We start from the raw sequence: 24,306 nt of genomic DNA on the forward strand, positions 1-24,306 counted from the left end.
CTGGGAGGGGAAGCAGATCCCTTCATCCACATGGGTGCCAGCTCCGGGTGCCAGCCCTGCCTTCCCTCCCCGCAGCCCACCCCCAAGCTCTCAGCATGAGCAAGACCCTTCCAGGCAGACTGATGCATAGCTGGACCCTCTGCACTAGGGGGGGGCTGAGTTGTCAAGTAGGGGCTGGACATCTTCCTATTCTGTTGCCAAGATTTTATCATTTTATTTGAAGAGTCTAAGGAATCCTAATCCTTTGTTGTGTATGTTAACCAATTTATGACTGTCTAATGCTATACATTGGCATGGCTCAAAATTAGAAAGGTACAAAAAAGTACACAATATAAATCTCCTTACTATCTCTCCAGAGTATTTTAAATATGTACAAATATACATATATACTTATTTTTTCCTTTTCTTTAAACACAAGCCTCCTACACCCTCCATTCAGAAAAGCTCCTTTCCCTCTGTGCATTGAGAGCTTCCCCGCTGGGGCCCAGCCCTGCTCCTGTCCCTGGCCTAACCCTGGGTACCGAAGTATCTGGCCAGACCCCTGTTGATGTGCCTAATTACATCCCAGTTGCTTTTAATTTTATTTATTTATTTGTTTTTTTTTAAAATATTTTATTTTTTCTTTTCTTTTTTTTCTGAAGCTGGAAACTGGGAGAGACAGTCAGACAGACTCCCGCATGCGCCCGACCGGGATCCACCCGGCACGCCCACCAGGGGCGACGCTCTGCCCACCAGGGGGCGATGCTCTGCTCCTCCGGGGGGTCGCTCTGCCGCGACCAGAGCCACTCTAGCGCCTGGGGCAGAGGCCAAGGAGCCATCCCCAGCGCCCGGGCCATCTTTGCTCCAATGGAGCCTTGCCTGCGGGAGGGGAAGAGAGAGACAGAGAGGAAGGAGGGGGTGGGGGTGGAGAAGCAAATGGGCGCTTCTCCTATGTGCCCTGGCCGGGAATCGAACCCGGGTCCCCCGCATGCCAGGCCGACGCTCTACCGCTGAGCCAACTGGCCAGGGCCTGCTTTTAATTTTAATATGCCAGGATCATATGGTAGTGACCTGGGTGGGGAATTCTGGGTGTGGAATGTGTACTTTTGTGGTTGTGAGAGTTCTTATTTATTTATTTATTTTTTTAGATTTTATTAATTTTACAGAGAGAAACAGGGGTTGGGGGAACAAGAAGTTTCAACTCATAGTTGCTTCACTTTAGTTGTTCATTGACTGCTTGTTGTATGTGCCTTGAAAACCCAGGCCAGCCCAGGGTTTTGTTTGTTTTTTTTTTTTTTATAAATTTAATTTTTTTTTTATTTTATTTATTCATTTTTAGAGGAGAGAGAGAGACAGAAAGGGAGAGAGAAGAGAGAGAGACAGAGAGAGAGAGAAGGGGGGAGGAGCTGGAAGCATCAACTCCCATATGTGCCTTGACCAGGCAAGCCCAGGGTTTCGAACCAGTGACCTCAGCATTTCCAGGTCAACGCTTTATCCACTGCGCCACCACAGGTCAGGCCAGCCCAGGGTTTTGAAACAGCAACCTCAGCATTCCAGGCCGATGCTCTATCCGCTGCGCCACCACAGGCGAGGCAGTGATTGTGACAGTTCTTGTCAAATTATCTCCTTGTCAAGTGCCACCAGTTCACGTTCCCTCGGCAGTCTATGATTGTGCTTATAAAATCACCCTTGCCCATAAAGTGTTCAAGGATTTCTCGACTTGTGCCAATCGATGGGTAAAAACAGTCCTTCAGTGTAGTTCTGATTTGCATTTCCCTGATGATGAGTTAGATTCAGCATCTTTCATGGGCTTGAGTCATTTGCATTTTCTTTTCTATAAACTGGCTCTTCTTATCTTTTGCCCTTTTTGCTACAGGATTTGCTTTTTGCTTATAAGTTGCAGGAGCTCTTTATAGATTCAGAAAATTGGCCCTTTGCCTGACGAACTGCAAATAATTCTTCCCAGTGTGTCATCATCCTCTGACTTCGCTCGTTGTATTTTTGCTGTAGGAATTTTTTTTTATTCTTAAGGATGTGAATATGTCATCTCATGTTATGGCTCCTGGCTTTTGTGTCAGATGTCTTTCCCACTCCAAGATAATAAAAAAATCTTCTATGGTATTATTTGGTAATGACATGTTTCTACTTTTTTTAACACTTATGTTTTTTTTTAATCTTTTTGGAAGGTACTCTCAGGTATAGTATGACCTTATTTTGTTCTTCTCAGATGGCTTCCCACTGCTCCTGACTATCTAGTTATTTAACCTTTCCCCTCTAATTCAAAATGCCTCTTTAATCATACACTAATTTTTTTTATCTAATTAGATCTATTTCTGAGCTTTTTCTTTACTTTCATTTATCTCTCTGGTCTTATACCAGTGTCATACTTCTTTACATGCTACAGCTTTGTACTGTGTTTTAACCGAGATCTTTATCTTGAATCTCTGGTTCCCCCCGAGTGCTGAGTAGGGGAGGGCTGGACGGCAGGGCTGGGACATCAAGGCACTGTGCTCACCGTAACAACCGTGACCTGCATTTATCAGACACTTCCTCTATGAGTCAGGTGCCTTCCACACAGTGTTTCATTTACTCCTCGTGATAATCCTGTTCATCTGATACTATGCCTGCTTTAAAAATTATAGCACTGGCCCTGGCCAATTGGTTCAGTGGTAGAGCGTTGGCCTGGCATGCAGGAGTCCCGGGTTTGATTCCCGGCCAGGGCACACAGGAGAAGCACCCATCTGCTTCTCTACCCCTCCCCCTCTCCTTCCTCTCTGTCTCTCTCTTCCCCTCCCGCAGCCAAGGCTCCATTGGAGCAAAAAGTTGGCCCAGGCACTGAGGATGGCTCTGTGGCCTCTGCCTCAGGTGCTAGAATGGCTCTGGTTGCAACAGAGCAACGCCCCAGATGGGCAGAGCATCACCCCCTGGTGGGCATGCCAGGTGGATCCCGGTCAGGCGCATGCGGGAGTCTGTCTGACTGCCTCCCCGTTTCCAACTTCAGAAAAATGCAAAAAAAAAAATATTATAGCACTAACATTTAGTAAGCGTTTAGTATTTCGGTGCCAACCACTGTGCTAAGCACATCACCTGTATTTTCTCACTTACCTTCCCCAGGACCCACTAGCATAGGCACTCACTCTCCCCGTTTCACAATGCACAGAACATGCTGTAAGAGGTTAGCCTCCCCCAACAGGCAGCAGAGCTGCAGTCTGACTGATGGATGTACTCGAGTGTCTCCCTGTGCCCTGGCCAACCATCTGCCACCCAGACCCAGATTCCAGCCACCACAAAGAGGCCAATCTGGGGCATCTTTGCCTGGCTGGGGTCCAACTCCTCTTGGGTCCTAGCACCCAGGCAAGGCTCACTGCACAGATGGATGTACCTCCTGTATCCCTGTCCTTTCCGCTGTCATCACAAACCACAATCTCCCTAGCACAGAAACTGAAGACTCTGTGCTCAGAGGACAGTGGGCTGCCTCTGGGCCTTCTGGGTGGGGTCTCTCCTTTCTGGTCCTATTTGAGGAGTGGTGGTCACATTGTTGGGATTCGGTGCTGTTATTGTGGCTTAAGGACACGTGTGGGGGAAATCCCAGACACTGAACAGTGCAGCGACGCTGCTGAGCACAATGCTGCCACTACAGCAACTGTGAAACTCATAATAAAAATTCTAATTGCATTAGGATTATAGGGAATTCGTTTTATTATATCTCCACAAGCAATTAAATATTGCAATAAGGTGCTCTCGGAAATGACCCTTCAGAGATGCTTGTTGTGCCCAGGGCCTGCCTGGCGGGGCAGCAGCGGCCAGGCGCCTGTGTATTGAGGGGGATTCTCAGGGATGGTTAGGACACTGCTTGGCTTCCCGCCCCTGCAGCATGACCTCTGACACAGGCAGAATGGGGGCTGGGACCAGATCCACCCCCTCAAAGCTACATGACCCAGCAAACCCTTATGGTCTGTGAGTCTGGTTTCTCTCTATATAAAATGAAGATAATATGTCACCTGAGATGTTCGGAGGATAAACATGAAAACAGAAAGTGCCTCCCATAGACCCAGGCACACAGGCCCTACACAGACCTGCATCTTCCTTCTTTCTATGTTCCCCGGACAGGCATGTCACAGTCTGCCCATCTCAGCCTTACTATTGTTTCTTATTGGAACATTTGTTTGCAGAGGGATAGGCTGGAATGACAAACCTGCAAAGGAAAACTTCATCCCAGGCAAGAACGATTCTTTACTACCTGGCAGGGAACCAAGATCCGTCCCTGACTCTGCCCTTATCATCTAGAAACTCATTTAGGACTTGTTTGGTTATTGAAAGGTTCTCAGAACACTGCTGAGGCCCTGGCCACTGGCTCAGTGGATAGAGCATTGGCCTGGCATATGGACGTCCTGGGTTTGATTCCCGGTCAGGACATACAGGAGAAGCAACCATCTGCTTTTCTCCCCCTTCTCCTCCTCTTCCCCTCTTTCCTCCCACAGCCAGTGGCTTGACTGGCTTGGGCATCAGCCTCAGGCACTAAAAATAGCTTGGTACTCAAGCATTGGCCCTAGGGTTGTCAGGTGGATCCTGGTCAGGGCATGTGTGGGAGTCTATCTAACTGTCTCCTCTCCTTGCACTTAAAACATCAACTAAAGGAACACTGCTGAGAGAGGCTAAGAAATGCTCTGTCAGGAGAGAAAGAGGGACGAAGGCCCCACTAGCAGAGAGGACAGCTTGAGGCAGGCCATAGGAAGTCAGTTGGGGCAGTGTGTGGTGACCTTCACTGGCCATTACAGAGAGCCAGGTAGGGGATTTTGGGTATAGGTTTGACCTGGGCCTTAAGGAGGCCTGCCTGGCAGTGTAGGAAGGTGGGTAGAGTGAGTGCCAGGGCTCAAGGAGGGGGGCTCTGGGGACTAAGTAGCCGGAAACCAGGCTTCACTTAGTTTGCGGGAGCATGTTAGGTTGTGTGAGATGGTTCAGATCCCTTATTCCCCCAAAGAACTCTGTCCTGTGAAGGTTCCGTCTCATTTTCTGTCAGCACTGCCTGCTTTCTCAGGAAGCTGCTGTGCGGCAGCCCCGCTGACCCGTTAGAGTCTGGAAGCTCAGAGACTGGGGCAGGGAGCAAGCCTCCGCAGTGGGCAGGCGAGCAGAACCCTCCCTCACCTCTGCTTGCTGTGCCTGAAGGGCCACTGGGAGCCTGGCTGGCTGGCTAGAAGGCTCCTTCAGGGGACCTGGCTCCCCAGCCTCCTGCTCCTGTGGTCCAGGCAAGTCACCCTTCACCTCAAAGGTTACTGGCAGGGCTGGCGGAAGCCTTGGATGTGACCTGCTGCCCCAGGAGAGCTCCCTCAAATTTACCAGATTTGCCGAGTGTCTTCCCTCCTCACAGCCTCAGTGGGGCTGAGTCCTGGGGCTCCAGCTCCCTCCCACCTCATCTTCCCTCCTGCTCCTCTCGGTCTTTGGCTCCTCTTTGCTGGGTCTGCCTGCCTCCTCCTGCATCTGTCTCTTGCTGTCATGTCTGTCTGGCTGTCCCTGGCTTCTTTCAGTCTGCCCTGGGTCTCTCCTGCTCCCCCTCCCCTGCTTTGTCTGCCTCTCTTGCACTCTCCATGTCTTCCCCTTAGTCTCTGCCTCTGCACCTTGGCTGGGGACCCTTGGGCTGTCCAGCCACACCTGCTCTGACCTCCTGTCTGGTGGTTCTTCCCCTTCCAGATAGGGCTGGTGGTCATCCTGGGCTCCACAGTGGTGGCCATGTCGGCTGTGGCCCAGCTGTGGGAGGACGAGTGGGAGGTGCTCCTGATCTCCCTGCAGGTGAGTGGGGAGTGGGGTGGGCTGCTTCCCCCAAACCCTCGAAAGAAGGCAGTGCCTTTCCACCTCTTCCATTTCCTCAGACCAAGCCTGGGGGCGGGACAGGGAGTGTGCTACAGCCCAGGGTCCCGGGACTCCCAGTTGCCTCCGAGATGGGCCATCAGGATGTTGCTGACCAGAGGGTCTGGCATGGCTGCGAGCCAATGGTCCTCTTGCCCCTCCCACACAAGGGCACAGCTCCGTTCCTGCACATGGGGGCCCTGGCCACCATCACTGCGCTCTCCTGGATTGTGGCAGGACAGTTCGCCCGGGCAGAGCGGTCCTGTAAGTATGACTGGCCAGGACCTGCCCCCCAACCATGCCTTCCAAGGCCAGCCTATCCTGCCCTCGCCTAGATGTTACCTGGGTGCACTGGGATGAGGTAGGGCCCTTGCTGTCAGTGCAGGGGAGGGGGGTGTTCTTTTCAGAATGGCTTTGCCTATTTCCCTTCTGCAACTCTGTCTGGCGTGTGTGTGTGAGTTAGATGCCAGGGTCACCTTTCCAGCAAGGATGGGGCTGTGTTTAGTGCAAGTCTCTCCAGAGCGTCTGGGTCCTGACAGGCAGAGGGAAAAGGGGTCCCCCACAACCTACCCAGGGCTCACAGTTGGCCTGGTGGGAGCCAAGCGCCAGTAGGCAGTGCTCACGGCCTGTGTCCACAGCCTCCCAGATGGCGATCCTCTGCATCTTCTTGGCCGTGGTGTTTGCTCTCTACCTGGCCCCTCTCACCATCTCCTCTCCCTGCATCATGGAGAAAAAGAACCTGGGCCCTAAGCCCGCCATCATTGGCCACCGTGGGGCCCCTATGGTAAGTGCCACCTGAGGGCCCTATCAGACTAGGGTGGGGGCGGGGGAGCACAGCTGCCGTTCTAGGAGGAGATAAACAAAGACCTATCTCCTTGTAGGGGAGAATTGTAGGGAAATGAATATCATACCTGTAATATAATAATAGCAACAATTTTTAGCCCATTGAGGGGTCCCCGGGAAGGACTGATGAAAAGCTGGAGAACTTAGATCGGATCAAATCCCGAAGAACCCTGAAGACATCTTGCTAAAACGATGTAACTTTTGTCAAGAGTGCCCTGGACAGAAAGACAATGGAGAGTTTTAGGCCAGGGCCAGACCCTGCCGGTGTGGGTTAGGAAGGCCCAGGAGAGAGAGCTGTCGGGCGTGGGGTGGAGAGCAGGGCCTGCAGGCCGTGGCCAGGCAGCAGGAGGACCCGCCAGGCAGTGGGCAGGGAGGTGGGGTGTAGCTCAGAGCGCACTGCCAAAGGGAAGCTCTGACATTGAACTGGGTTGAAATGGAGAGGAAGGAGTCGAAGGCAGCAGCCTGCGCCTCTGCTGATGCCCCTGCGGCCCTGCAGTAGACCCTCCCGTCAGAGCATACCCCAGCACCAGGCTTCCCACGGCAGCCCTGGGAGCCCAAGCCACTGCATCTTCTCTGTGCCGCTTCCTCACCTCGTGCCCTGAAATAACGAGACTCTGAGCCGAGGGCCCTTGCGTAGGGCTTAGCACATGTGAAGTGCCCAACTATGAGCCTGGTGGACGTTCCCGGTGTCTTGGGAAGGCCCTCCTGCTTCTCTGGACAGGGCTTTCTCAGCTTGAACCTGGGTTCTCAACTTCCCACCTCCACTGGGTGCTTGGGGACTTCTTGAAAACTTTATTTTACTTTATTTTTTTTTCCTAGAGAGAGAGAAGGAAGAAAGAGAAAGAGAGGAAGGAAGAGAGTGAAACATCAATTTGTCATTCCACTTAGTTATGAATTGATTCTTGTATTGGCCCTGGCCAGGGATCGAACCCACAACCTTGGCATATTGGAATGACACTCTAACCAACTGAGCTACCCAGCCAAGGCCAAAGCTTGCACTCCTAACTATAGTGGCCTGCCCACTTGAGTTTGTGACAACCCTCCCCTGCCACACACACACACACACTCCCTCCTACAGCAGAACCACATGTGGGGTTCGGCCTGAGGCAGTGGGAGCCCTGATGTGGAGGTTAAGAAGTCACCCTGGAATTGCGCATATATCCTAGGGCCCTGCTGGAGTTCCCTGACTGGCCAACTTCCTGTGCTTTTCTTTAGGAGGCCAGCCCCTAGTGCAGGGAGACTGAGTTGAAAAAAGCCTCTAGAAACACTTCTTCCCAAACACTTCCTCTGTGCCTATCCACAGCTTACCTTCTGCAGCCCCAGCTCAGGCAAGACAGAGCAATGCCTCTTGGGTGGTCACTTGTGGAGGCCTGGCCGCAGTCCATTTAGAGACGAGATGGGTGGGACACGCATGCCTCTTGCTAGTTGCCTCTGTGGCCCCCTCCACCTCTGGGTGAAGCCTCACACAGCCCACTTGACTGGGAGACAGGTAGCACATTCCCCAGGGCTGCCCTGCACCAGGGAAAGGGGAAGGAAGGAAGTCATGTTATAGAGACGGCTCGTATCTGTTATCTTACCTATCAGCTTGATACCATCGGCCCATTTTATAGCTAAAGAAACTGAGGTTCCAAAAGGTGAGGTGAGCCTGACCAGGCGGTGGCGCAGTGGATAGAGCGTCGGATTGGGATGCGAAGACCCAGGTTTGAGACTCCGAGGTCGCCAGCTTGAGCGCGGGCTGATCTGGTTTGAGCAAAGCTCACCAGCTTAGACCCAAGACCGCTGGCTCGAGCAAGGGGTTACTTGGTCTGCTGTAGCCCCACGGTCAAGGCACACATGAGAAAGCAATCAATGAACAACTAATGTGCCACAATGAAAAACTGATTGATGCTTCTCATCTTTCTCCCTTCCCGTCTGTCTCTGACTCTCTGTCTCTGTAAAAAGAAAATAATAATAAAAATAAATAAATCCAAAAGGTGAGGTGATAGCCCAGGACTGGGAAATGGAATTGTTTCTTCTCAGCTCCAAAGCCCTTTCCGTGCTAGTCGCCCCGCATGGCCAGAGTGATAGGAAATGGGAACGAGCAGGTCTTGTGGGAATGGTATCAGTCATGGGGACCCTTTCCACCCCATCCCTTCAGTCAGGAGAGTCTCCCCCTGTCTCCCTTGTTCTGTTCCTGGCCCTAGCCCAGTCTCTGGTATGGTGCTGACCTCCAGTGGCAGAGAAGAGTATAACAGGGTCTCCAGACCAGCTGGAACTAGAGAGACTTGAACCTCCACTCCCAAGTAGAGCGTACCCTCAAAGAATAGTGAATATGCTCTTTCAAGGGGTAAATGGGGAAACTGAGGTTCATAGAAGAAGAAGATGCACCCAAAGTCACAAAGCTGGTTAAGGATAGATTCAGGGCTAGAACCAAGCTCTTCTGATGTGTATGCAATTGTCTAGCAGACAGCATGTCAGGGGCTTTTCATCCATGTACCAATCTTGGAGATGGTCTTGTCATTTTCTGTAAAGATGAGGAAACTGGTCACCTATCTGAAACTGCCACCTATCTACCCTCATCTCTCCCTCAAGAATCTCTACCTGGACTTGGGGTATAACAAGGGGAAAACTTGGCACTCAGCTCCAGCCCAAGATTGCCATAAGACAGAGGACTGTAGAGAAACCCTCTCATGCCTACATTTATATACTTTAACACTAACTGCTCCTGCCTCCCACTCCCACCCAAAAATCTGTGAGGCAGGCATGCTTCAACAGATGAGGAAACTGAGCTTCCGAGAAGCTGTGTGGGTGCCCAGGTCACAGAGCTATTGCTTGAAGGAGACGGAATGAGAACCAGGCCCAGCAGGGAAGATTTTTCATTGGCCGATGGGGGGAGTACATCACCTAAATTTCAGCTCTCCTCTCACTACCCTCTTTCCCTGCAGCTGGCTCCAGAGCACACACTGATGTCCTTCCGGAAGGCCCTAGAGCAGAAGCTGTATGGGTTACAAGCTGATGTCACCATCAGGTAGGTGTTGGGGTTGGGAGGATGGTACCGCCTTGCATCTCCACTCATCCACATCCAGGTCTCTGCTGGAGAAACCTCAGGTCCCAGAGTCTTGGCGGAGAGAGGGCAGAGGCTTGGATTATCCACTGCAGGGCAAGCACTCTGTTCGTGACAATAAATCTTGTGCCAAACTCCAGGATATAAAACAGAGAAAAGAACAGGTGTTCTTGGTTCAAGCAGGGGGTGGGACCTGGCGTCCTGCCACCAATCCACTTGAAGGAAAGACTAGCTAACAAAAGACTAGCTCTCAGAAAGATGGAGCTCAAACACTCTGATAAGTGATATAAGCGCATTGCAGAGTGATACATTCACTGTGATGTCAATTACATTGTAAAAGACCACATTAAGATGACCAACACTTTTTCTACATGTAGGTATGTGTGTAGATCAGTATAAAGGGCAGGAAGAATCCACACCCATCTCATGACAGATGTCTCTGAGAAGGGGAGAGAGGCATGACTGCCGTGTTTAGTTGCATAGATTGTGTGCTGCACAAGAGCACCGCTTATGTGAGAACACCTTCCCAGTGCAGACATTGCAGAATTATATATTTATAAAAACTTATTGTAGACGGTGGTAAAATGCCTGAGGAAGGGGGACACAGGTCCTTTTACTGTTTCACACTAAGACCTGGATAGGCTTAGGCAACTGCAGTGGGATAGACCAGGATGGTGGGAGGTAGATTCAGAGGGGCCTGCCTTTACCTGTTCTCATTATGGCATTGCATGCACTGGGTTCTAAGCCAAGCTCTACCATTTCCTGGTTGTGGACTGGACCCTCTCTCAGCCTGAGTTTCACCATTCTCAAATGAGGTAGCACCGACCTTCCAAGGTCACTAAGAGAATAGGCCCTGCTCTCCCTCCTCAGCAGTCCCTACCCCCATCTGACCCTTACAGAGAACTTGAGGAATCACCCACCAGCCCACTGCCTTCCCTGGGCAGACGGGGAGCCTGAGACCCAGAAAGGGGCCAGGCCTGCCTGCGTCCTGTGGTGGGTCAGTATAAGTGGGTGGGGAGAAGTGTGGGGGTGCGTGTGTGTGTGAGGGGTGATTTTAGTGTGGGCAGGTGAGGGGCCTGGGTGGACAGTGACGCAGGGACCCCCTCCCGCAGCCTGGATGGCGTGCCTTTCCTCATGCATGACGCCACCCTGCGGCGCACCACCAACGTGGAAGAGGAGTTCCCCGAACTCGCCCGCAGGCCGGCCTCCATGCTCAACTGGACTGTCCTGCAGAGGCTCAACGCCGGCCAGTGGTTCCTGAAGGTCTGGTTACACCTGTCCTGGTCAGAGGCATGGAAAGCATGGGCGCGAACCCCCTGGCGTGAGAGGGCTGGGTGGCCGTCAGCTCGGGGGACCCCACTTCCCGAGCTGCCCTCACAGCCAGGCTGGTGAGTGCCCTCCGTGGGCTCCTGCCACGGTAGCCCTGGCAGTGTGCTTGTCATTGCCTGTGTTGGTTCTGTCTCCTTCACCAGAAAAAGCTGATAACAATAGTTAATAGTAAAAATTGTCAACTGTAAAACTCTAGATCGGTTCTCTGGTCTGAAATGTTGCTAAAGGAGAAGTGTGCTGGGGTCTGGGAGACATGCCATGCAAATACTTCTTTTGGTAAGCAGGGTGTGGGGAAGCGAGGTTAGGGTTGGGGTCTCCTAGAGCCCCCACACAGCCATAGCCATCCATCTGCCTGACACACATCAGCAGACACTGGCAGCTCAGGGGTCTCCACGCTTGTAGCCAGGAAGGCACGTAGAGGCTCCCAAAGGGCTGGTGAGGCATCCATGTGTGTCTTTGTCTCTGCCAGACGGACCCCTTCTGGACGGCCAGTTCCCTATCACCCTCCGATCACAGAGAGATCCAGAACCAGTCCATCTGCAGCCTAGCTGAGCTTCTGGAGTTGGCCAAGGGCAATGCCACACTGATGCTCAACCTGCGTGACCCTCCGAGGGAACATCCCTACCGTGGCAGCTTCCTCAACATCACACTGGAGGCCTTGCTGCGCTCAGGCTTCCCGCAGCACCAGGTGAGGCCTGGCAGCCTAGCTCCGCCCAGCCACGCCCCTAGGGAGCCCAGCCACGCCCCCTGGCAAACCTTGCCCAGCCCCACCTCCCGAGGAAGCCCAGGCCTGCCTAGAGCCGGACTCCAGCATAAACTCACCATATCCCCTCTCCAGACCTCAGCTTCCACATTTAAAAAATGGGGATAGCATTCCCCTCATCTCCCTGATGGGGTCATTTTGGGAACAAGGAAGTCCTTTAAAATGTACAAAGGGCAGGAGCAAGTCCAGATTCTCTGAAGCACTTAGTTCCATGAAGCATTGCCCACATCCTTGTGTGTAATATTTGGAGATCACAGGAATCCCACACCAGCTTATGATGCACACTGGATGCTGGTGGCCACGAGCAGAATAACTGACATTTGGGTTAGCAGTGTCTAGAGGGGAAGCTCCCTGGATTGTTGCCAAAACAGTTCACAGCCTTGGCTGGGACCAAGTCGTCCCCTGATTATGATCATTATATGTAAGTTTTCACTGTGTGCCAGGTCCTGTCTCTTAAACCTTCCAGATGCTTTAGGAGGGGTAGATGCTCTAAACCCATTTTACAGATGAGAAATCTGAGGTCACACCCTCTTTGCCTGCAGGTCATGTGGCTGCCTAACAGGCAACGGCCCTTTGTACGGAAGGTGGCTCCCGGTTTCCAGCAGACATCAGGCTCCAAGGAGGCAGCCACCAGCCTGCGGAGAGGCCACATCCAATGGCTGAACCTGCGCTATACTCAGGTGTCCCGCCAGGAGCTCAGGTGCCTATCCCACCTGCTCCATCCTGTCTGTCTGTCAGACACACACACACCTGCACATCTGGGCAGAGGGCTAGAATCACAGGGGCTTCTGGTTTAAAGAGGAGAAATCAAGAGCATCAGGCAGACATGGGTTTGTCTCTGAATCTGGTGCTCTGGGAGTGAAGATTCCTTCCTCCAGGGACAGTTGTGAGGATGACAGGATAGTTTACAGGCTTCCCAGAGGCCCAGGTTTGTGGACTGAATGGCCTCTGTCCCCTACCCACAGGGACTACGCATCCTGGAACCTGAGTGTGAACCTCTACACAGTCAACGCGCCGTGGCTCTTCTCCCTGCTGTGGTGCGCGGGGGTCCCGTCTGTCACCTCCGACAATTCCCACACCCTGTCCCAGGTGCCTTCCCCCCTCTGGATCATGGTGAGTTGGGGGTTACTGGGGGTCAGAGGGCACAGTGGGGGAGAAGAGCACTGCCTGTGGCACCCAGGAGGGTGCAGGCTCCACACTGGGGGCTCTCTGATGAGATCTTAGGTTGGGGGAGCCTCTGAAGAGGACAGGCTTGAGGCACCAGAAGGATTTCTGTGGCCTCTGGGAGATAGGGGGACCTGGGCCTAACCCACAGGGAGAAAACATCACTTAAAGCCCCTAGAGAACTAGAAACAGCTACTTGGGTTTTTTGCTTTAGGGTGTTTATTATATTTTGTTTTAAAGGAAGGGAAGGCATTATAAAAAAAGGGTAACAGGGCCCTGGTGGGTGGCTCAGTGGTAGAGCATTGACCCGGCATGTGGAAGTCCCGGGTTTGATACCTAGTCAGAGCACACAGGAGAAGCTGGCTTGATCTGTTCAAGCAAGTTGGCCTGGGCGCTGAGGATGGCTCCATGGCCTCGCCGCAGGTGCTAAAATAGCTCAGTTGCTTAGCAATGGAGCAATGGAGCCATGGCCCCAGTTGGGCAGACCACTGCCTGGTAGGGGACTTGCCAGGTGGATCCTGGTTGGGGCACATGCAGGAGTCTGTCTCTGCCTCCCTGCCTCTCACTTAATAATAATAATAATAATAAAAGGGGTAACAGGACAAGAATAGGGAATATTAAAATCTGCTCAGAGATTATAGCAAATCAAACCGGTTTTCAATTGGTTGACTGAGCACCTGTAGACAGGCTTGAATTCCAGTCCCCACTCTGCCACTGGGGGGAGAGCCCTTGATCTTCCTCCTTTGCTCCCACTGCTACCTCTCTGAGAAACTGAAAGGCAGATGGAGGGCTTCGTTAGGGCTAAGACAGTACCAGAGTCAGTTAACTGGATCTAGGTTATGGATGGTTAAGTCGAGCCACCATTAGCAATGAGCACAATCGGATTCTGGGGCCACAGGAGTTGACTAACAGTAAGAAGTGCCCCCTGCCCCTTCTCCACAGTTCACCTGAGGTCCGGAGGTTTGCCCTCCTGGCCCCGCCCCACCGTCCTGGAGGGAAAGCCCCGGAGCTGCACACTGCGCTGACACCTGCACACCCACACGAATGCCACCTGCCTGCACACCGCTGGCCATGTCGCACCCTCACACTCATCTACTCATATTTCATCATTTGCCTCTTGCTTTGAGCCCCCTTGAGCACACAAGCCCTCCAGGCTTAACATAAAGCACCCTCTACCCTGAACACCACAGAGATCTCCTTTATCCTACACACACGCCCCCGAGCACAGAGCCCATGCCTCCAGGTCCTCCCCTGCCCCTCTCCAGTGGTGACAGGGGTCCTCCTGCCCATGGGGCCTCCGTCTGGAGCCCAGTGCGGACTACCCCTGACTGGAGGCTGACCGCCGGCCATCTCTCTGCAGCCCCCCGACGAGTACTGTCTCATGTGGGTCACCGCCGACCTGATCTCCTTCACCCTCATTGTTGGCATCTTCATGCTCCAGAAGTGAGTAGGCTCTGACCACTTTCCTTGGCCTCCCCTGCCCCAAGACAGACCCAACTCCCAGCCCAGCCAGGTGACCCTCCTCCTGAGCCCTGGGCCAGAAGGCCTGACCAGATGGCCTGTGTGGGGAGGAAAGGACTCCCAGTGGCCCCCAGCCCACTCCCCCAGCGCTGGCGGCTGCTGGAATGAGCACCCAGAGGGGAGCCCAGAGCCAACCTCTGCCATGATTTGCTGCGTGGACTCACAAGTGTCAGCTCCTCTGCAGCTCAGTCTCCTCACCTGTTGCCCGAGGCCAGCACTCAGCACTCGGTTGTGCCACTGGAGACCCCCACCCCTCAGGACAACAGCTGGGATAGTGGTGGCAGTGGGGAGGTAGGGGTGGCCCAGGGGAAGAGGGCTTAGGGCCTGAACCGACGGGATGGGGTTTTATTCCTGACTGACGTTCTCTCTCTGTCCCATACTGCTCTGACCCGGCGCATGTCCCTCCTCTCTCCCCCACCCCCTCTCTGCTGCACTCTGGCATCTCACAGCTATCACTTGATCAGGTAATTCTGGTGTGATCTTCCTCCTCCTGTTGCTCTTTCTCCCTCCTCCTTGCTACCCCTTTCTCCAGTTCCTCTGAAAACCTGCATCAAGCCCTGTCCCTGGGCCAGGCTCCCTCACCATCACCCTCCCAGAGGCCTTCGCATGAAGCCTCCCTCCCTCCCCAGCAGTCCTCCTCCCTCCCCAGCAGTCCTCCTCCCTCTCTAGCAGTCCTCCCTCCCCAGCAGTCCTCCCTTCCTCCCCGCAGTCCTCCCTTCTCTTCCCAGCAGTCCTCCCTCCCTCTCCAGCGGTCCTCCTCCCTCCCCAGCAGTCCTCCCTCCCTCTCCAGCAGTCCTCCCTCCCTCCCCAGCAGTCCTCCCTTCCTCCCCACAGTCCTCCCTTCTCTTCCCAGCGGTCCTCCCTCCCTCTCCAGCTGTCCTCCTCCCTCCCCAGCAGTCCTCCTCCCTCTCCAGCGGTCCTCCCTCCCTCCCCAGCAGTCCTCCCTCCCTCCCCACAGCCCTCCCTCCCTCCCCAGCAGTCCTCCTCCCTCTCCAGCAGTCCTCCCTCCCTCCCCAGCAGTCCTCCCTCCCTCCCCAGCAGTCCTCCCTCTCTCACCATCACCCTCCCCGAGGCCTTCGCACAAAGCCTCCCTCCCTCCCCAGCAGTCCTCCCTCCCTCCCCAGCAGTCCTCCCTTCTCTTCCCACAGTCCTCCCTCCCTCCCCAGCAGTCCTCCCTTCTCTTCCCACCGTGCCGTGTGTGCCCCGCCGCTGTTCCTTCTGCTGTTTCTGCAGATGAGGAACCAGCGTTCCCTTGTCGGTTGCGGACCAGGCCTCTCAGTACCAGCGCATCTTAATGTGGGAGAGGGCTCTGCCCAGGGTCACTGCAGGGCCTTCCCCACTGCCCAGAGCACACCCTACCAAGTTCTGTCCCTCCCAGTGTTGCCTTCCCCCTCTCTGGGTTTGCCTCTGCCACCACTTTCTCTCTTCCTGTGTCTCTCTCCTCTCCATCTCCCTTTCCCTGTCTCCGACCCTCCCCACACAGACATGTCCCCACTTTCCCCTGGGGAGCCCCACAGTGCCGAGCTTCCTGTCCTGGATGTGATGGCTGCAGAAACCCTGGCCTGACATTTTCATTCTGAAGTTAATCTTAATTTTCCAAGATGAGAATTAGGTCTCAGGGAGCCAAGTCCTCCTTGGTCAAGTAAGTGCCTTGGGCCCTCCTGGGTCCAGCGGCTTCACTGACCAGCTTCTAGGAGAAACTGCTCCCTGGCTGTGGGAGCCCAGTGAAGGTGCATTTACCCAGTCCTTCCCCCATTCTCAGCAAGCAGATGTCTACACGTGCTGGCTGGTGCTGTGCCGGGCCTTTACACGTGGGCCCAGTGTGCTGGGGAGGCTGGCCTGTGATGGCCCAGGAGCTGGAACAGACATGCTGGGCTGCTCAGCACACATCCAGGGCCACATCCTTGTCTCCCTTGGGTCAGGAGAGGCTGATGGAGAAGGGAACCCTTGAGGAGAAGGTCATTACCTCCTTCCATTCATTCACTCAACAGGCACTTAGCCCCTCTCTCAACACACACACCACACACACACACACACACACACACACACACACCACACACACCACGGCAGGCATTGAGGTTGGTGCCAGGGACACAGCAATAAATAAGAGAGCAGGGACATGGAGGGTGCTAGCCCAACCAGAGCACAGGCCGCCTTCCCCTCTGCCTCCTGCTTTGCCCTTGTCTGTCTGCTCTGTTCACCCACCCTTCTGCCTGTCCATCTGTCTATCCATTTCTGCTGCGCTGACCCCATCTGGAAACAACTGATTACTTGTAGAGTCTGGGCTCCCTTCATCCACCCAGCAGACTCAGTGCCCTGGGGGTTGGGTTGTTTCTAAGCTGACCCCTGCTTCTCTTGGTGGGAGTGGGGGGTCCAGTGAAGCCTTCTGTCCAGGTCACAGGAAAAGTCTTACGTTCCTCAGAGGCTAGGGATTTGGGACTAGTTCCGAGGAACCAGACTAGGAAAACTGCCTGGCTCAGCCTGGCCCCTGTAAACCCTGTGCAACCCCAGCTCTCAACCCACTTGGTTAATTTTGCCCCCAGCCCCGGCCTCGGCCATCAGAGGGGTTAACACTCAGCCTGTCCTCCCCACTGGGGAGTACATGCCCCACTCTTCCAGGGTGGTTGGGACAGATAGCAGCAGGTCCTATCCCAACTCACTCTAATGCCCTTGGCTCTGCACCAGTGAAGACCAGTTCTGAGTCACGTCCCGTGCCTTCTCCCCTCACCTCTGCTCTCCTTCACTTCCTCTGGGGTTTGCCTCTGGCTGCACTCAGCCTGGTCACGGTAACGGAGCTGTAGGAGACATCAGCTGGGACTCCCCGAGACTAGTGTGCACCCAAGGCTGTGCCATCGGAGTCATCAGCTAAGCCATCCCCCACCCCAAATTTATACCATCCAGAGACAGCCAGATGCATAAATGGGGTTACCTGAGATAAAACTAACCAACCCAGAACATCTCCCTGGGCAAGGGGAGCTGCCCTGGGTTCTGGAGGTAAGAGGGAGGCAGGAGAGCCCTGGCTGGGGACTGACTCAAGCTCCAGCTCTGCCCATCACTGGGCCCCTCTGTACAGTCAGACATGAGTCCTGTTGGTCTCTCAGGCTCTGGAAGTGGGCAGGATCCCTGCTCCAGGGAAGTGGGGGCTGATGCCCACGGGGCCATCTCTGCAGGTGGCGCCTGGGTGGCATCCGGAGCTACAACCCCGAGCAGATCATGCTGAGTGCAGCGGTGCACCGGCCCAGCCGGGACGTCAGCATCATGAAGGAGAAGCTCATCTTCTCAGGTAGGCAGCGTCGCACAGATGTGTGTGCGTGCATTCACACCCAGCACAAACAGGCAGGGACACGGCGCAGACATCCAGATGCCCGCACGCGTAGAGGGACACATTCACATATAGACACACATACCCTCTACGTGCAGCCATCGACTCAGATCCTGTGGCTCTCTGGCAGCCCCGTGGGTGGTGGGCAGGGGTGCTGTGCATGGGTGGGGAGAGGACTCTGCTCTGAAGGCCTGTGCCCCCTGCCTGGTTCATACCAGGACCCCAGATACTGATCTCACCCGTTGCCAGCCAGCTGACATTGCCAGTCTGATGGAGGAGGCAGCTATATAAGCACATACGTGGGAAACTGGGTGTCACTGGCGCTCTAAAGATGAGGGTGCTGAACCAGAGTGGGGCACAGAGGAGAGAGCGGTTAGAGTTCCCTGGGGTAGTGAGGAAGGGAAGTGACATAGCTGAGATGGGAAAGACGGCCAGGAGGGGTCTGGGTGGCGGGCGGAGGTCAGGGCTGGGCGAGCGAAGGGTGTCCTGCAGGAGCAGCGCGGCTCAGAGGCCGCGAGGCAGCACTGTCTTCCAGGCGCCGAGGGCCAAGCGGCCTTCCATGTGGCTTGAGCAGAGGGGCTTCTGGCTGGCTCACCCCACAGTGGTGCTTAGGGGTGGGGGTGAGGAGGTTCTCAGGCCCCAGGTGTGTGATCAGGAACTTGGGCTTCATTTTGAGAGCAGAGGAGGGTTGTGGGTGGATTTGTCTTTGGCCCTTTTTGCAGTAGGGCTGTAACAAAGTACAGTACTACCAAGTGGGAGGCTTAAACAGCAGTTTACTGTCTCACAGTTCTGGAATCTAGGAGTCTAAAAATCAGGGTGTCGGCAAGGCTGGGAGGGAGGGGTCTGGTCCGGGCCTCTCCCCTGGCTTACAGATGGGCATCTTCCTGTTCACATGGCATTCTTCCAGTCTGCACCTCAGTAATTCAGGCGAGAGAGGTGGGCATGGGAAAAGAGAGAAGAGGAGAGATTTGTAAAGAATTTAGGACTCAGGTGGACCTGGATTCACATCCCAGCTGCATCCCAACTAGCTGTGTGAACGGGAGCACACTATCTAACCTCCCTCAGCATCAGACTCCCTGTCTGTAAAATGGGCTGTTACCCTATCACAGGGTGCTTGGAGGGTTACTGCCATGCCCAGCCCAGACAGGTACCTGGTAAACACTGCATGAATGAAACAGAGCCCAGTGGGGGTAACTGGTTTTCGTGGGGCTGGCTCCAAGGATCAAGGATTGTGTGAACATCTCATTCATTCGCTCCTTTACTTATTCATTCCTCTAACAGATGAATACCAGGCACTGTTTTAAGTGCTTAGGATACACAGATTCTTGCTTACCTTAGCTCAAAAACCTCCTCCTGGGAGCCTTCCCTGAGCACCAAGACTGGGTTGGAGTGCCTCCCTGGCATCCCACAGCCCTCTGGCCACACTGGAGAGCTCCTGGAGGAAGCGACCAGTGCCTGGCCTGGAGCAGTCAGAAGGGGCAGGTGGATGAATGGAAGGCAGGAGGCCAGCCCCTAAAGCCTGGCGGGCTCTGCCCATCCAGGCTCCCCACCTCTCCTGTAGTGCCAGTGACCATTAACTGAGCACCTTTTGAGTGCAGCCTGAGGAATCAGCCACAGGCCTCCAGCCCTGCCCCAACTCTAGGTTGAGAAGTCCTCTCCAGAGACCTTCCACTTCACCAAGGAGCCCTGAGTCCCCTCAGGGTGGGCTTGGCTCCACTCAGCATACCTTCCCTGAGCCTCAGCTGTGTGTCCAGCATTGTGCCAGACACTGGGGACACAGATGCTCAGACTCCCCCTATTCATGAAGTGCTCCAGATTGGGGGGGCACAGTCAGCAACAGTACAGGATGTGATGGGATGGTGGGAAGCTGGGCCTAGTGTGTCTCTGAGGAGTCTCCTCCCAGCCAGGGGAGAGGGAGGAGGGGAGGCTTTCAGGAGCCTGCAATAACAGAGATAAGAGGAATTGAGCCAGATTTTAAGAAAAGGTGTTGTCGATGGGAAGGTCACTCCCAGGAGAGGGGCCAGTATGTGCAAAGACCCTGAGAAGAATAAACACATAGGTGCCAAGCTCAGGAGGATGCAGATAGTTTTGTGTGGTGAGAAGGAAGAGTTCCAGGGGAGAGTAGGGACCTAGAAGGGCTTTGAATACAAACCTCAATACTAACCCTGAACCCAGGGGTCTCATCACCCTTCCCACAGTTGTCTTCCAGCCATCCTTCCTGACCCCTCTCCTGCCTCCACTCATATTCTGTCTCCTCTGGCCCAACAGAGATCAGTGACGGCATGGAGGTCTCCGATGAGCTCTCTGTGTGTTCAGACAACAGTTATGATGCATACGCCAACAGCACCACCACCCCAATGGACCCCCGGGGGACTGGCAGCCGTGCCAAGACCCTCACAGACCGGAGTCGCCGTTAGCTGAAGAGCTGTCTTCCCAGCCTGTACCTAAGGTGGAGACCAGGGAACCCAGAAAAGCTGGCATAAGTGTCTGGACTGGAGTGCTCTGGGAGCTGGCTCCACGGCCTCCGCACTGTCTCCAGGCCCTGTCCACCACTGTCTCTCAGGGGTGCTCTGCTCTCCCCCGAGGCCCAGCTGGGCCAGAACTACAACGTCTCAGATGCCCCTGCAGGCCTGGGGATCTTTCTTCTGGGAAGTAGGGGCCTGAAGCCTCTCTTGCATCCTGATCTGGAAGCTCTGCTGGGTCACTGGGCCGGGCCAGGCCACACCCCCTGTGGCAATGGAGGATGGGATGCTCCCGTGTGAACATCCTCCTGTGTGTGCTGTGAGGGAGCCGACTTCTCTGGGGGTAGCCTGCCTCGAGGACCTGGGGTTGGGCCTCAGCCCCCAGCAGCTCTGTTCTTCACGTCCGTCTCAAAGCACAAGGAGGTTCAACTGGGAGGAAAGCCGCTGCAGCGGTGGAGATACTCCTCCTGACCAGCTCCCACCGCACTGGCCCTGCCCCAGGAGAGGGCCCACGCCATGTTCCCTAGGAGCAGCTGGGAATGGCCAGAAGGGCAGGCTCAGGGCAGAGTGGCCCGGAGGCTCAGGAGATCCACAGACTAAGACCACCTCAGTGACCACAGGGCAGGGCCACCTGGGAAAAGAGTTCTGGTCAAGGGTGTGCATGTGGCCAAGGAGGCTACAGTGGAGGGAGCCTGAGGGATCTTGGCCAAGATGATTAAAGCTGCCATCATGACATGTCATTTCTGAATTGTCAGTGGGAGGGTAGAGACTGAGCTTGCTGGGTTTGGGAGTCAATCTTGGACCCATGATTTGAGGAGGAACCATTCTCAGAAATGAACGAAAAAGTGGCAGGGTGGTGGATTCCTTAACAGACCTGGGACTGGGGACCGGTCTCCCGATATTGTGGTTGGGGAGATGGTTTTGAAGAGGTAAAGTGGCCGTCCAAAGCCACACAGAACAGGGGGCACCAGAACCCCACCCAGGCTCTTGCCCCAGAGCATGTGTGTGCCTTCTGTAACCATGCAGGAGCAGCACACCAGGTCTGGATGGGCAGGACTCCTGGGCCCAGCGCAGGGGTGGGCAATGGGACCAGGAGGCCCGCTCACAGCCACGTGAGGGCTTTCTGAGCTCTCTGGCCTGTGGAGTGACAGACTCTCAGAAAGGAGATGCATCTCTACCATGGCAGAGATTTGGCTTGGAATACTCAAGCTTTGCAACTGACCAAAGCAGGCCCACCCCATTCCGGGCACATTGGGGTACCTAGGCTGAAAGCCCCCATATGACCCCTGGGACCACAAGTGTCCCTTCCTATCTTTTTTTTTTTTTTTTGCACACTGCACATATCTTATTTTAAAGCCTTCCTATCTTTTAGTCCTTGGGTCTCTGCCCTCCATGAAGGGGGCCAGCAATGGAGTCAGGGAAGGTCTGTAACTCCCATCTTTGTCCTGAGTCTGTGATATTGGGTAGGTCCTAAGGAGCAAAGGGGGGAAGCTGAACCCTAGCACCAGCCAACATTAAATAAACATGGTGCTTTCTAGGAGTCAAGGGATGTGTCTCTTCTCCAAACAGGGGTCGTCTTCTGGATAGACTTCTTTGAGTCTCAGTGATTCTGCCACCTTCTTGGAGGGAAGAAAGAGAACTCCTTCCCAAATGTTGAAACGCAGGCTGCCCCCCCCTACTTTAACTAATAGGACTGCCCTTCAGGAACTGGGGAGGATTCACCCCACTGTCCCCCTATAGAGCATCTGCCAAGTGCTTCCCTTTCTGGGGCGGAGGTCAGCTCTGCTTCTCCTTGGGTACAGGGAGTATGAGTGAACTCCAGAGTGACTGGGTCTGGAGTAGCCTTCACCACCTTACCCAAAATGCCCCGAGAAACTACTGCAGCCTCTGGCAGGCCCACCAGGAAGGTGGATTTGACCTTTCAATGCCAGCTCTTCCCTGTCCAGTCCACGCCCCTGGCCATGATGTCCCAGGCTCCTGACCAGACTTGGGCAAGCTGAGACATCCGGGAGTTTTCAGGAGGGCACAGAGCAGGCTGGGAGTGCTGTGTGGAACGGCCAGAGTCCCACTCTCATCAGAGCCCTACACTGTACCCCCCACTCCTCAATGCAGAGGCAGGGAAGCTTCCTCCCCTCAGCCCAAACAACAGACGGAGGACAGATGCCATCCCCAGCTTGGACAAATGGCTAGGCCTGTCTCCACCCTCAACTGAGCCCACAGTTGGTCAGCCCTGGCTCCTACCCCTTGACCTGAAGACTTACTGAGAACCCTACCTTCCTGATGTCCTCCCCTTGTCTGCAGAGAACAGTCTGATTGCCCATTCAAAGGGAGACAGAAAATGGGTCCCCTGCCCTTCACGGCCACCCCCTGTAGACCCTCTTCTTCCTTTCTGCCTTAAACCGCAGTGGGTCGGGTCTCCTCCAGGCTGAGCCCATGCTCCACTTCCTCCAGGGCCCTCCATGAACTCTCAGCCCTTCCTTCCCAAGTATATAATACATATAAAGGTGCCCAAATCTAGAGGTCTAAGCTGGCAGAGGTATAGGATGCTGAACTCAACCATAAACAAAATCCAATGCACAGAAGCATAGAAAGCAATTATCCTGCAAGACAACTGAGGACTGAATGGACTGCGAAACATCTGAGGACTGGTCTTTTTCTAAATTTGAGAAAGACCAAATACAGAAGGCTGGGAGCCATGGGAGTGGTCCAGGAGCTGCAGAACACTCCCAACTGGAGGAGCCTATGAGACCATTGTTTACACCCCCCTCCACTTTGATAGGGTAGGTGGAGTTCTACTTAAGGGGCTCTGGCCTTCCTGCAAGATCACCCCAGGGTCCCAGCCTATACTGCCTAGAGCCTTTTACCTGCAACAAAGGGAGCAAGCAGGAACAGCAGGGCGTTGCCACACACACACCTGGCCTCACTGGCAGGGTCTGTACCTAGCAGGCCAGTGATCCAGGCTCTATGAATACCTGCTCAGCTACAGCCAGATTCCCCCAAACTACCAGGCACGTAAAGCCTACACAGAAATCACTTCTACAGGGACCACTTTCTTACAACAAAAAGTGAGACTGTATAGAGGAGGCTGGCGGCCGTGGGAGCTCTCCAGGAACAGCGGGAAAGCTCCAGGGCTGGAGGGCCAAGTGAACACCATTGTTCACGTCCCCCTCCACCTCCATAGTGTAGGTGGGGCTCTATCCATGTACCTGGCTTAACTGCAAAGCTTGCTGCAATGAGTTCCCAGACAACCACTTGAGCCCATTTTGGCTCCAAAGGATGCAGGCACAATCAACAGGACATTCCTATGTGCACCTGCCTCCCCACTTGGAGCTGCTCCGTCTCGGCAGGCCACTGCCTTATATACCTTAGGCACCGGCCCAGCTCCCACCGCCAGCCAAACCCACCTGACACATACAGTCCACACAGCACCCACTTCTACATAAGGCCACGTTTGCAAGGCTGGAAAAGACAATTGTTTTTGCTTAATTCATATAAACACATACCGAAAGTCAAACAAAATGAAAAAACCAAAATAAAAAATAATGAAAAGACAGCATATCTTTCAAATGAAGGAACAAAAAGAACTCTAACCAATGTCACCTCTATAAATTTAATAAAAAAAATAAAATTTATAGCCTGACCAGGCAGTGGCACAGTGGATAGAGTGTTGGACTGGGACACGGAGGACCCAGGTTTGAAACTCTGGGGTCACTGGCTTGAGCGCAAAGTTGCTGGCTTGAGTGTGGGGTCACAGACATGACCCCATGGTCACTGACTTGAGCCCAAAGGTTGCTGGCTTGAGCAAGGGGTCATTCGCTCTGCTGTAGCCCCCCAGTCAAGGCACATATGAGAAAGCAATCAATGAACAACTAAGGTGCTGCAACGAATAATTGATGCTTCTCATCTCTCTCCCTTCCTGTCTGTCCTTGTCTGTTCCTCTCTCTGTCTCTCTCTCTCTCTATATATATAGAGAGAGAAACAGAAGGAAATGGAGATAAGTAATTTGGCAGATATAAAATTCAAAGTAATTGTCATG

The 24,306-nt window shown here is 54.2% G+C and overlaps 1 protein-coding gene across 6 annotated transcripts in view; it reads left to right on the forward strand.

Annotated features, from left to right (window-relative positions):
- GDPD5 (glycerophosphodiester phosphodiesterase domain containing 5) overlaps positions 1-21,010 on the forward strand; it is a 98,557-nt gene extending 77,547 nt beyond the window's left edge. For 4 of the 6 annotated variants that reach the window (XM_066249963.1, XM_066249956.1, XM_066249981.1 and 1 more), the window contains 12 exons: positions 5,668-5,766; positions 5,994-6,087; positions 6,462-6,607; positions 9,591-9,673; positions 10,822-10,972; positions 11,508-11,726; positions 12,344-12,501; positions 12,767-12,914; positions 14,326-14,408; positions 14,936-14,950; positions 17,657-17,769; positions 20,077-21,010. In XM_066249963.1, the coding sequence (XP_066106060.1) occupies positions 5,668-5,766; positions 5,994-6,087; positions 6,462-6,607; positions 9,591-9,673; positions 10,822-10,972; positions 11,508-11,726; positions 12,344-12,501; positions 12,767-12,914; positions 14,326-14,408; positions 14,936-14,950; positions 17,657-17,769; positions 20,077-20,225 (1,458 nt within the window). In that variant the 3' untranslated portion in view covers positions 20,226-21,010. Of the gene's footprint in view, positions 1-5,667; positions 5,767-5,993; positions 6,088-6,461; positions 6,608-9,590; positions 9,674-10,821; positions 10,973-11,507; positions 11,727-12,343; positions 12,502-12,766; positions 12,915-13,907; positions 14,300-14,325; positions 14,409-14,935; positions 14,951-17,656; positions 17,770-20,076 lie in introns of those variants that run through there. The other 2 variants (XM_066249967.1, XM_066249987.1) reach the window with 2 other exon arrangements.
- Positions 21,011-24,306: the final 3,296 nt, after the last annotated feature.

This window comes from Saccopteryx bilineata, chromosome 1 (assembly GCF_036850765.1).
Source record: "Saccopteryx bilineata isolate mSacBil1 chromosome 1, mSacBil1_pri_phased_curated, whole genome shotgun sequence".
Classification (NCBI taxonomy): Eukaryota; Metazoa; Chordata; class Mammalia; order Chiroptera; family Emballonuridae; genus Saccopteryx; species Saccopteryx bilineata.